The sequence below is a fragment of the Uranotaenia lowii genome, chromosome 2, assembly GCF_029784155.1.
Source record: "Uranotaenia lowii strain MFRU-FL chromosome 2, ASM2978415v1, whole genome shotgun sequence".
NCBI classification, from domain to species: Eukaryota; Metazoa; Arthropoda; class Insecta; order Diptera; family Culicidae; genus Uranotaenia; species Uranotaenia lowii.
In genome coordinates this window covers 412,370,086-412,384,229 of record NC_073692.1, presented here as the reverse complement: position 1 = coordinate 412,384,229, position 14,144 = coordinate 412,370,086, and the positions used below count along the sequence as shown (strand labels likewise).

Genomic DNA, 14,144 nt, shown 5'->3' with positions numbered 1-14,144 from the left:
AAGCTTAAATTAATGAATTTTCATGTTGAACTGGGTTCTTTCTTTTCAATTATTTAACGGCGGTATTCAAAGTGAGTCCATTCCTGAATTTATATTAAACCGGTATGGAGCTTGCGTATTTTTAGGTAATTTGAAAATTTGGAATTGTGCTAAAACTGTCATACTTAAATTAGCTACAGAAACTACAAATGTTCATAACGAAAATTAAACATCATTGATCTAATTTTAGCGGAAATTCAACAACCACCAACCGTGTTGCGGTTTGCCCAACCCACAAATTTGTTCAAGGTAAAGTTCTCAGGAAAAACATAAAAAAAACATATCCGGAAGCCGCCTCTGTCACAAGAATTTGGCGTGCGCGTGGCCGATCGGGTTTCTCGCCTAGCCAGCACAGGCTGTACAGTCTTTTGTTGGGCTTCATTGGATTTCATCAGCTCCGAAGCAATTGTAGTCAATTGACAATGAACCGTGAATCGAAAAAGGGCACCCACACCCATTTTTTTTTTAAATTCTTGATGGTGCTGTGCTAGGGTCTGCTGTGGCCTGTAGGGCAGAAAAACAATTCGAAAACAACAACACATTAAATCAATTTTCTAATGTTTTCACCTAAATTAAGCCGCCCCATCGCTCAATAATGCTCGAATGGTTGCGCTCAAAATCGGCAGGCTCACTCAAAACACCACCATAATATTAGTTATACTTGTTGTTTCGTTGTTGATGTTCAAGACAGTAGTACGAGGGAACGTGTCAAAAAGTAGCTTTAAAGCCGCAGCTGGCTCCGCAAACCCCCAGAACTCCGTGGAAATCGCGCGTCCCGCGACTCTTCATAGTGAATACACAATCGCAAAAAAAAACCGCATCCGGCCGCGCATTAAATAATAACCGAATCCGTAACGCCTTTCGACGACGAACACGCGGGCTGTGCAAAATCATCGGAGCGATATGAACAAAGTATGTACCGTCGTCGTCGGTGGAATCGTTCAAGTGTCTCGAGTCAAGCCTCGGCCGGCAGCTAGTATGGGTTTGGATCTAAATAGAGCCGGATCCGGGGGAAAAACTTCGAGCGGGAAAGGGCCGGGTGTGTTTTTCGAAGCATGCTGGCGTACTGTTATTACTTACTAGCTACCTGCTGGGTTTCGTTTTCTTGTTTGTAAACCCTTTCGGTTTGCCTCTTCTGGGTTTTCATTGACAGTATTGTACATATTTCTGAATAAACGTTAAAATACTAAAAAATGCAGATCAAGATTCGGAAGTCAAATATAAATTCAGAATTCGGTAACTAGAATTGAGATTCAGGATTAATTTTGACAGTTTTCACGAATTTGACATTTGTCAATTTTGTCAATATTTTACAATTTTCGTCAATTTTTTAAAAATTTTAACAATTTTTAATGTTTTGTCAATTTTGTAAATTTTGTCATTTGGTCAATTTTGTCAGTTTTGACATTTTTTATGTATTACTCTATTTTATCATTTTCTTCAATTTTGTCATCTTTGTCAACATTGACTATTTCGACAGTTATGTCAATTTGACAATTTTGGGAAAGGTAGGCTGTGGCCGAAGACAGACGTCGCGTTTTTTCCTGTCATCAAACATTAAAACATATTTCGATGGCAGCTCCGCAAAAATTATCTCGTTGGATTTTTTTCTGGAAGTGAATTTTAAAATTGAAAAACGCTTAATCGGACCATATGAACAATGTGGACAGGAAGATTTGAAATTGTGTCGTGAAAAGGTGCTACTATTTTTCATCAAATTAGACGATGGCTCTACTACACTTCATGAAACTTGCTACCGGTTAACTAAGCGCCACAAAATAGACCAAAAGGAACATCAAGATATAGACAGAATTTTGCTCGATAGAACTTTGCTAGAAATGAAACCCGTTATCCTGTCTTGGTGATCCCGTTCCGATATATTTCATTTTTATATTTGAGTGATGTAATGTCTAAAGATGGATTATCGAGCAACATTGACTGGAAGGTGCCTGCTTCCCTCATCGCCTATGAATGGACTTTGGTGAGATTGTTTCATTTAATTTTAATTATATTTATACATATTTCGTCCATCCTATTTGGCATGTAGGATTTCCCACTTAAACATCCCTTCTCATTCCTTTCTGAAACAGCTTTATGGGTCGTATGAGTTCTCTGCACCTAAAGAGTTATTTTTGCTGTTTCAGATAATCCCTTCTATGATTACATTGACTTGTCACGGTGTGCATCATGGTACCACACTGATCTTCAAGAGCAGCACTTGGAATGAATATTGAATCCAGATACTCATTTTGGCATCTTGCGTTGCTCTTGATTATCAGTTGTACCTCATGTATCAGCCAATGCAAGATGTGTGTAGTCACCCTATGCTATACTATGCTATGCTATCAAACATTAAAACATATTTCGAAATCTGAAAACTGGTCGAAGGAAAACTGGATGAATTTTTGAGATGGAACCAATTTAGTGACCTCCAATCGGACTTTCTTTCAATTTTGTCATTTTTGGCAGCTTGTTAATAATGTCAATTTTGTCAATTTGTTTATTTGTTTATTTGTGTAAAAACATCAACGGATCATCAATTTTACACAGCTTTGACAATTTTGCCATTTTTTGCAGTATTGTAAATTTTTTGCAAAATTATCCATTTTCTCAATTTTGTCAATTTTGAGCACTTTGGCAATTCTATAATTTTTTTCAATTTTGTCAACTTTAACAATTCTATCAATTCTGTCAGTTAAGTCAGTTTTTCCAAATATGTCAAGTTTGTCACTTTTGACAATTTTGTCAATTTTAACAGTTTTATCAATTTTGATAATTTTGAAAATTTTGAGAATTATGGAAATTTCGACAATTTTGATATATTGTCAATTTTGACAATTTTGAAAATTTTAACAATTTTGACGATTTTTACAAATTTTTAAATTTTGTCAATTTTGACAATTTTGACAATTTTGACAATTTTGACAATTTTGACAATTTTGACAATTTTGACAATTTTGACAATTTTGACCATTTTGACAATTTTGACGATTTTGACGATTTTTACATTTTTGACAATTTTGATAATTTTGACAATTTTGACAATTTTGACAAGTTTGACAAATTTGTTAATTTCGACAGTTTTGACAATTTGATAATTTTGACAATTTTGACAATATTTCTAAGGTTGTTAATCTTGTTAAATTTGTCAATTTTGTCAATTTTGTCAATTTTGTCAATTTTGTCAATTTTGTCAATTTTGTCAATTTTGTCAATTTTGTCAATTTTGTCAATTTTGTCAATTTTGTCAATTTTGTCAATTTTGTCAATTTTGTCAATTTTGTCGATTTTGTCAATTTTGTCAATTTTTTTAATTTTGTCATTTTTGTCAATTTTGACAATTGTGACAGTTTTGAGAATTTTGACAATCCACGCATCTTTGTCAATTTTTACAATTTTGACATTTTTGACTATTTTGACAATTTTGACAATTTTGACAATTTTGACAATTTTGACAATTTTGACAATTTTGACAATTTTGACAATTTTGACAATTTTGACATTTTTGACAATTTTGACAATTTTGACAATTTTGACAATTTTGACAATTTTGACAATTTTGACAATTTTGACAATTTTGAAAAATTTGACAAATTTGGCAATTTTGACAAAGTTTACAATTTGAACAATTTTGACAGTTTTGTCATTTTTAACATTTTTATAATTTCTTACAATTTAGACAATGTTGTCTGTTTTGTCAATTTTTTCGATTTTGTAAATTTTGCCAATTTTGTAAATTTTGCCAATTTTGTAAAATTTGTAAATTTTGTAAACTTTGTAAATTTTGTACATTTTGTAAATTTTGTAAATTTGGAAAATTTTGAAATTTTTTTAATGTTTAAAATTTTGTTAATATAGTTAATTATTTGTTTATTGTCATTTCCGACAATTTTGACAATTTTGATTATTTTGACAATTTTGATAATTTTGACAATTTTGACAAGTTCGACAATTTTGACAATTTCAGCAATTTCGGCAATTTTGATATTTTTGACAATTTTCACAATTTTGACAAATTTGATTAGTTTGACAATTTTGACAATTTTCACAATTTTCACAATTTTCACAATTTTTACAATTCTTAACAACTTCAACAATATCGACAATTTGGACAATTTTGTTCATTTTTAAAATTTTGACAATTCTGACAACTTTTACAATTTAGCAATTTTGACATTTTTGACAAATTTTAAAATTTTGACAATTAATCAAACTTTGACAATTTTGACAATTTTGGACAATTTTGACAGTTTTGATAATTCTGACAATGTTGACAAATTTGACAATTTTGATAATTTTGACAATTTTGACAACTTTGACAATTTTGTCAATTTTGACAATTTGGACAATTTTGACAATTTTGACAATTTGAACAATTTTGACAATTTTGTCATTCTTGACAATTTTTGCAATTAAGAAAATTTATACATTTTTCACATTTTGACAATATTGACAATTTTGACAATTTGGATATTTTTGACATTTTCGACAATGTTGATAATTTTGATAATTTTGACAATTTTGACAATTTTGACAATTTTGACAATTTTGACAATTTTGACAATTTTGACAATTTTGACAATTTTGACAATTTTGACAATTTTGACAATTTTGACAATTTTGACAATTTTGACAATTTTGAAAATTTTGAAAATTTTGACAATTTTGACAATTTTGACAATTTTGACAATTTTGACAATTTTGACAATTTTGACAATTTTGACAATTTTGACAATTTTGACAATTTTGACAATTTTGACAATTTTGACAATTTTGACAATTTGGACAATTTGGTCAATTTTGACAGATTTGACAATTTTGACAATTTTGACATTTTTGACAATTTTGACATTTTTGACAGTTTTGACAATTTTGACAATTTTGACAATTTTGACAATTTTGACAATTTTGACAATGTTGACTATTTTGACTATTTTGACAATTTTGACAATCTGGACAATTTTGACAATATTGACAATCTGGACAATTTGCACAATTTTGACAATTTTGACAATTTTGACAATTTTCACAATTTGAACAATTTTGACAATTTTGACAATTTTGACAATTTTGTCAATTTTGTCAATTTTGTCAAATTTTATCAATTTTAACAATTTTGAGACAATTTTGAGACAATATTGACCATTTTGAAATTTTTGACAATTCCGACAATTTTGACAATTTAGAAAATACTTACAAATCTGACAATTTGTCAATTTTGTCAATTATGACAATTTTGACAATTTTGACAATTTTGTCAATTTTTTCAATTTTGTCAATTTTGACAATTTTGACAATTTTGACAATTTTGAAAATTTTCACAATTTTGACAATTTTGACAATTTTCACAATTTTTACAATTTTGACAATTTTGACAATTTTGTCAATTTTGGCAATTTTGTCAATTTTGTCAATTTTGTCAATTTTGTCAATTTTGTCAATTTTGTCAATTTTGTCAATTTTGTCAATTTTGTCAATTTTGTCAGTTTTGTCAATTTTGTCAATTTTGTGAATTTTGAAAATTTTGTCAATTTTGTCAATTTTGTCAATTTTGTCAATTTTGTCTATTTTCACAATTTTGTCAATTTTGTCAAATTTGTCAAATTTGTTAATTTTCTCAATATTGTCCATTTTGTAAATTTTGTCAATTTTGTCAATTTCGTCAAGTTTGTCAATTTTGTCAATTTTGTCAATTTTGTCAATTTTGTCAATTTTGTCAATTTTGTCAATTTTGTCAATTTTGTCAATTTTGTCAATTTTGTCAATTTTGACAGTTTTGACAATTTGGACAATTTTGACAAACTTTGACAATTTTGACAATTTTGACAATTTTGACAATTTTGACAAATTTTGACAATTTGGACAATTTTGACAATTTTGACAATTTTGACAATTTTGACAATTTTGACAATTTTGACAATTTTGACAATTTTGACAATTTTGACAATTTTGACAATTTTGACAATTTTGACAATTTTGACAATGTTGACTATTTTGACTATTTGGACTATTTTGACAATTTTGACAATCTGGACAATTTTGACAATATTGACAATCTGGACAATTTGCACAATTTTGACAATTTTGACAATTTTGACAATTTTGACAATTTTGACAATTTTGACAATTTTGACAATTTTGACAATTTTGACAATTTTGACAATTTTAACAATTTTGACAATTTTGACAACTTTGACAACTTTGACAATTCTGACATTTTTGACAGTTTTGACAATTTTGACAATTTGAACAATATTGTCAATTTTGACAATGTTGACTTTTTTGACTATTTGGATTATTTTGACAATTTTGACAATTTTGGCAATCTGGACAATTTTGACAATCTGGACAATTTGCACAATTTTGACAATTTTGACAATTTTGACAATTTTGACAACCTTGACAATTTTGACAATTCTGACAGTTTTGATTATTTTGAAATTGTGACGTCAATTTTGACAATTTTGTTAATTTTTTCAGTTTTGTCAATTTTGTTAGTTCTGTAAATTTTGTCAATGCGGTTAATTTCGACAATTCTGAAAATTATGACAATTTTGATCATTTTAACAATGACAATTTTGACAATTTAAGCAGTTTTGTGATTTTTTTTCAATTTTGTCGATTTTGTCAATTTGGCCAATTTTGAATATTTTGTTATTTTTTTCATATTGATCAATCTTGTAAATTTTACATTTTGTCAATTTCACTCCCTTTTTTGTATTTTTTTCAATGATGTAAGTTTCGTCAATTTTTCCAGTTTTTTTGCTATATTTGTCAATTTTGTCACTTTATTATTTGTAATTGTTTTCGGCTTTGTCCATTTTGACTACTTTTAAAATTTCTCAATTTCGATGGTGAATTGTTGATCAATTTGCAGATTATTTATTAATTTCGTTTAAACTGTTAATTTTACAATTTTGATAATTTTGATTATTTCTTAAAGTAACAAGTTTGCTTTTTAACAGTTTTAGTTCAACTTTTGAAATTCGTTTTTGGTTTTTTTTTTATTTTTATTTAAAGACTTTTTTTTCTCTGTTTTGATAAGCTTGTGATCGTTGGAATTTTGCAAGTGTTGTTAATTTTTTCAGATTTGGGTAATTTTTTTTTTTCATAATTTTAACATTTTTTAACAAGTTATTTTTTTCAATTTTAAATAACCTTTAAAAATTATTCGATTTGAATATAATTTTTTTTTACTACTGTTGTTTGTATTTCCATTTTTTCTCCGGATTATTGTTTTGAAAAGATTTCACTTCATTGAAATGTCATTTTTAATTAAATGAAATGTTTTTGAATATTTTAATTTTTTAAAATTTCTGTTATTCTTCGTTATTTAAATTTTACGTTTTCATATTTTCACAGTTTTGCAATTCGACGATTTTGACAACTTCAGTTTTTACCCTTAATATTATTGCTGTTTTGGACAGTTTTCAATCTTTAGAATCCGATTGTGTGTTGCATCGAGAACTTCCTACAGTTTAGAAATTTTCAAAACAAATGTAAATTTAAACCGCAATGATCAAAATGTTTGTAAGAAGTTTTCATTATTAAATAATAATGTAACATAATTTTTGATCATTCATCCTCGTTTTTTTGTAGAATTTTGTGTTTTTTCTTCTTCTTCGTCTCATTCTACTCGCCAATTTTCTCAACACGACTCGGAACTGCCTTATCGACTAGCTCTCTTGTGTCTCCCTCTCAGGAAGCAAGTTCACTGGTGCTAGGGGGAAGTGGTAGAAATTTTGACATTTGTAGCACATTTTGAAAATTTTAACATGCAAAAATGTTTTCAAGATTTTTGGGCGTTGTATTTTTTTACAGCACTGTTTCTATTCCAGCCGTATGTGATAGAAATATTGCTATTTTCGTATCACAGCATGCGAGAATACAACACGAGGAGTAAAAACTCTTGAAGGCCACATATCTTGAAATGTTTTCGCATGGTAAAGTTTTCAAAATGTGCTAAAAGTGTCAAAATTTCTATCACTTTCTTCCAACACCAGTGATCTCGCTCTAATGAGTTATTAGCTAAGTTGCACTACTTATCGTTTCCCAAGTTGTGTTAGTTCCACTTTTTTTTCAACATTTTCAGGAACAAAAGTTGCTCTTTACTGAATATAGACATTAACGCATAAATTTGGTCTTATCTCTGTTTTTTTTCCACAGGAACTACCCAAAACATGGCCCCATTTCAATTCGCTCGAACGAGTGAGTGATTAGCAAAAAGTAGCAGCATGTTACCCACTATCTATCACCTACGCTGCCTACAATATTGTTAAGGTGCCACATTTAACACCCGGGAAAGTAAACCGTGGAAAAACAACAACATGGAAGCACCATCAAAGGCCTTTGATTCCGGCCGGGAGCCAATCGATGGCCTCGGCCACTTTTGTACCCTGCGGAAAAACAACGCCCGAACGATTGATGGTGAAAATTCAACCCAAGGCGCTAATGATCGCCATCACGTGGTACGTGGCGACCGTGATAATTTGACCAAGGCTGCCGGTAACTTTTATTGTACCCTTCGAGGTGGAGGATCACAGCAGTCGCCAGCCGGAAGCTTTCGAGAATCGGACGTCGATGAAAAAATGGGAAACTCCATCGGGAAACATTCGGGTGCAAGTTTCTATGAAAATGGCAGCGATGGCGAGGATCGGGCCGAGTTGAATCGAAATTTGCTGTACGAGGAAAACATGTCCACGTTCGAAAGTTTTTGCGAAAAAAGTGCACTCGAGGGAGGGAATAATTTCGGTGAGGAAGATTCCCAAGGTGGAGCTTCAGGTGTTGTTGGGGCTGAAGGTATCGAAAATTTCTGCACTCTTCGAAGGAAGCGATCGCAGCAGAAGGAAAAAGTGAATAGTGTACGGTGCGATTCTAATGGTGAAATTCAAGAAACGTCACTTGTTGATCCTAAGCCGAATAATGTGGGGAATTATTGCACGTTGAAGAAGAAAAAATTGCAACTCAATCAGCGCTTTGTGGAGAGTTTTCTCGAAGATCCGCACGCCAAGTTGCACGATTATCTGTCCGAATTGGATGCCTACTTGGATGAAATTGATGGGTTGGATTCCTTTGGGAACAGTAGTGAAGATGAGGGAAAAATTGAGGACGAAGAAGAAAAAATCGAAGCTAGCCATGGTGAAAATGAAGCTGTCAGTGATAAAGAAGTGAAAATCAGCGAAAACGTGCAAGACCCAGCAGCACCCCCGATCAGCTATTCGGATATCAAGCATTTCTGCACCCTGCCCAAGAGGAAGCGGGTGCAGTTTCTTAACAGTGCTCGATTCGGAGATCGAACGAGTCCCCTGAGGCGTACCTTCTTCGTGACGACGACCAGCAATAGTAAGCCAATCAGGATTACCGAAACGTCGCCGTCAGATCAATCAGTAGCAGTAGCAAATGCCGCTGCCGACGCTGACGCCGATCGCCGACGTCGTGACTCACTGCTAGAAGCAGCAGGCGCTGGATTGATATTTGCGCAGCCAGCTGATGAGGCGCATGGGAATGGTAAGTCGCGCGCTGAGAGCGTTTGCGCGTTAACCTTTTTGTTGGGATTCCTATTGCCTATTTGAGGTGAAATATTGATTTCTGGTTGCCAGGGATGAAGTCATACGAAAAGGTTGGAGTATTGAACTGTAGAAATTTCATTTTTAAGATAACTTTCGAACGGATTTCACTCGATCGAAAACAAGAATGCGGATGTCTGACTCAAACTTAGAACTTTTACTCTGAATGCAGAATATTTGAATCTACTTAATTTGAATACTACAACCCTGAAACTTTTGTTGCAAAACACAAAGGCCATACTCCGCATACTTCAAGTCACCAGCACCATATCTGGAAGGCACCCTTTCGATTTCCTTTTGCGGTGACCAACAAACGGTAGCACTCGCATTAGTTAATCCAGATCTTCAACCACCCGCGCGGGCTTTGTTTCTACCCCGTCGATGATATGACCTAACCTAACATAACATGACTCAGCTGGACACCTTTTCGGGGGGAAAATGGCAACAAAATGCCAGTAAGAATTATGTTTTGTCAAACATTTAGACCTATCTGGAATATTCATGACAAAGATACGTGCCTTTCAATTGATTCCTTGATTCCTTGATTGATTTTCAACGACGTGCTTTAAGTTTTGATTTTGAGAAACAAACCTTCACAAATGTAATTATGATTGATTCTAATACGAAAGCTGTTAATGTGATTCCAAAGTTAGTGATAAACCGAAATTGATATTCCGGTTTCGGAACGAGATTCCAGGGTTCACTTTCAGAATTCAAATTGAGAGTTAAAAATAATTCTATCTAAATAAATTTGCTTTATTGGATACACTTATTTCGGTACTTTCGACTGGCTTCACCGTTGCTCGAGTTCCCCTTTAACGACGTCCAGCAGTTCCTTCTCTGCCAGTTCTAACTCTTCGATTTTCTTAGCAATATCCAGTATCGAGGGTGCCCTATACCGTTGCAGCTTCTCCCGCAAGACTTTGTTGACGGCCTCCAGCTCTTCAATGTCCTGTTCGGTCTGCGAAATTTTCCTCTCCAGAGCGGACAAATCCTTCTCCAGCTTCAGGCAATCGGATCCAATCTTGCCGTACTCCTGCATCGTTTCCCCAAGGCGGATCTTCTCCAGTGTCGTATCCCGTTTGACCTCTCCGCCCATAAACGTCAGCTCGTAGTTGGTTTTGGTCACTTTTTTCAGATTAGCTTCGTTGTCCTTCTTCTGGATGATCAAACTCTCGTGATCGATCATTAGACTGTCGCTGCCGGCGATCTTCTGTTTCTCCTCCACCAGATCCCGCTTGATCAACAGCTCTGCGTTGGCCTTGGTCAGCTGGAAGCGAACCGTATCGCTGGCGGCCTTGCACTTGGCCACCCAATCCTGGCAGTAGTCGGAGAACAGCTCGAACGGGATCGGTTCCAGTGGGTTGCGCTGCCGGCGGGAGGCGATCTTCGATTCCAGGCTAGCCAGCGCCTGGTCCGCTTCCTTCATCGTCAGCTCCATGTCCTCGACCGAGCTTTGTAGGTGCCCGATCTGCTTGGAGACGTTGCCCGTATCGTGTGACATTTTGACTGGAAGCGTTCTGCGGAAGGCACTACTGTGCAAAAGACCATGGCATGCTTGACTGCACGCTCACAAGGTTATCGTAAAATTACGACAACATGTCTTGGGTCAATAAATTTCTTCTAATAAATAGGTACACTCAATTGAGGGTAAAAGAATTTTTCTGCTGGGGTAATTTTTCTCAGTCTTGATTCTAATTCCAATCCAGATCCTCAATGCAGCTGGCACTTATCCGACACTAGATCAATATCCTAGTCTGAATCGATCTCCCAACCCAAAATTCTGATCCTAATTGCGAGATCCTGATCCCGAATACTGATTGTACACCCTGAGCTTGAACTCTGGTCATGAATTTGCATTTAGTTCCTGGTTCATGATCCCGATTCTTCGGATTGTGAAACCGGATTCTGATACTGGACTCTTCCGTTGGATCATTATCTTCGATCCTGGTCCATCCTGACTTAATGATCTTGGATCAAAATTCCGGATCTTCATTCTGGATCACTTCATAGCTTCGATCCTGATGACGGATTCCAAATACTGATCTAGAATCCTGGCTTATCAGGATCCCGGATTCTAATTCTGTTCCTGTTTCTAGATCCTGAGTCCTTATTATAGATTCTGATGTTGGGCGCTGTTCCAGGATCCTGGAACCAAATTCTAATTCTGATCCACATTCCGGATTTGAAATACTCGATCTTAGTTTGAATCCATTATCTTGATCTCGGATCCTGGATTCTAGACTTGGCTCGCAGTTTCCAACCTAGATCCTAGTCCCGGTTATTGGATACTTGATCGGAATCCTGAATCGTGGATCTTTATCCTGAATCTTGAATCGTGAACTCAGAATCTGAACGGATCCTGATTGGATTCTGATCATGGACTTTAATCCCTGATCCGTATGCTTATTCTTTTTTCGGATAATCACCTAAATTCTGTACTCGTAGGTATTTCATCTTTGTAAATTTATTTTCGGCGTATCGGTGAAAATGTATATTCTTGGAGAAAGAATATCAGAATTTAAAATTGATAAAGATGGAAAGGAAAGTTAGGAGAAAATTTACAGACGCCCGTCCGGAGTATAATTTTTCACCCCATGTAAGCTTTGGACGAACCAAATTAGATTGTATAGATTAAGGTAGTGCTACATCTATCCTGGTTCTATATAATGAAATGCTGCGGGTAAAGTATGGTGTACGTTAATAAGTTTTCCTCGCAAAAAATCTGCAATATTTTCCAAATCAGCATTTGCTTTTTGAATAACAAGCTCTAAGTCATTTCCACTCCAGTAGGAGACTGAATCATCCGCAAATAGCTAGACGATCGTACTGTAAGCATTGTTTCAAGTCGTTGATGTACAGTATAAATAACAATGGACCCAAGACACTTCCTTGTGGGACACCTAAGTTATTTTCTCTGTATCGCGAGTAAGATTAACCAAATTTTGTTCTTTGCATTCTGTTATCTAAATAATTCTTAAACCAGTTAAGAACCGTGTCATTGATACCAACTCTCACTAGTACATCTATCAGCAATAACCGATCAATCGTTTCAAATGCTCTCTTAAAATCCAGAAACACAGCAATTGTGTAACTACCATTTTCAATATTGATCTTCCAGTTTCGAAGTATCAATTTCACATCAGATTCTGTTGAATGTTGTTTCCTAAATCCAGACTGTTCTGCAATAAGTATTTCTTGGTACTCAATCAAGTTTAAAAACTGTTTTTTTACTGCTAATTCTAGCACTTTTTCTTGGATTTCCAACATATTTATAGGACGGAATAACTTTTCCTCTCGTGCATTATTCTGTTTTTCTATAGGAACTACAGTTGAACACTTCCACGTATCAGGTACTATCCCTGTTTGAAGACTTGTGTTTATAGCATCTCGTAACGGACTCGCTAGTACAGATAAAGAACCTTTAAACACTCTAAGCGAAACATTTTCGATTCCCGCCGTTGGTTTCATATTGTTCACTATTTCAAAATACTCTTTACTATTTAATGGTTCAAAAGTGCGAAAATCTCCGCCGTTGTAGGTAATCTGATTCAAGCAGCGCCACTCTGATTCATTAATCGTTTTATCGACTTCCATAATAACTTTCCATTAGTTTTGTTTCTCTCTAGCTCTTCTTGAATAGATTGGTTTTTCGCTTCTTTGATTTTTTACGCGAGTATTCATTTCTTACAACTTTATAATTACGCCAACTTCTTTCGCATTTAGTTCGTAAAAACTGTTTATAAAGCTTATCTCTTCGTTTTTTTTATCTCACTAATAGTGTTTTCGTTTATTAGCATTGGCAACCTAGTTATCCACGAGTTTTGCCCTAAATGCTGTTTTTGTGTTCGTTTATTAATTCAGAAGTCCACTAGAATTGCCCGAGGTTTGAACCTCAAGCAGGCGGTTGCAACCCGTAGAAGTTGTCAGTGTTGGGGGTAAGCATAAGGTTGACTATAGCAACCATATATTTGCATCGTCCCGGGTGACGATTCTGTTTGTTTATTCAGAGAAAGTTTTGCCCCGCCCCAGTGGAGAAAAACGAAAACGGCATAAGACTACTAGAGTACCAATTAGTACCCGAACCAGTACCATTTAGTACCGGTATTTGACGAACACCTTTCCGCTTTGCTAGTGCATTAACACTATTTTTTAACAATAAATCGAAACGTCTTAGCAGCTCATTAAAGTCTGCGCATCTCAGGATTGGCAAACCTGCCACAAGAAGTTGACGTAATTTGTTGCTTTTATACTGACTCCAGTCATTAACTAATTGATGTGTTTCGGGTATGACAGCCTCAGGTCCTAACCCCGCAAATATATTTATTGACTGATGGTCTGATACGCAATAATCTGGAATGATAGTCGCTTCAGCTCTGTCCACATTTGTGAAAATCAAGTCTATTCTAGTACTGCTGGAAACCGTTATACGGGTGTCTGCAGTGACAATTTGTCGAAAACCATATGCCTCCATAATACGTTTCAAGTCTCGGCACTCTGCTTCTTTATTGAAATTTATATTAAAATCGCCACAAAAAA

At 34.4% G+C, this 14,144-nt stretch overlaps 1 protein-coding gene across 2 annotated transcripts in view; it reads left to right on the top strand.

The window, feature by feature from the left end:
- LOC129742003 (sodium-dependent transporter bedraggled) overlaps positions 1 to 14,144 on the top strand; it is a 260,366-nt gene that overhangs the window by 52,224 nt on the left and 193,998 nt on the right. For both annotated transcript variants that reach the window (XM_055733847.1, XM_055733846.1), the window contains exon 2: positions 8,206 to 9,546. In XM_055733847.1, coding sequence (XP_055589822.1) covers positions 8,367 to 9,546 — 1,180 coding nt within the window. In that variant the 5' untranslated portion in view covers positions 8,206 to 8,366. The remainder of the gene's footprint in view (positions 1 to 8,205; positions 9,547 to 14,144) is intronic.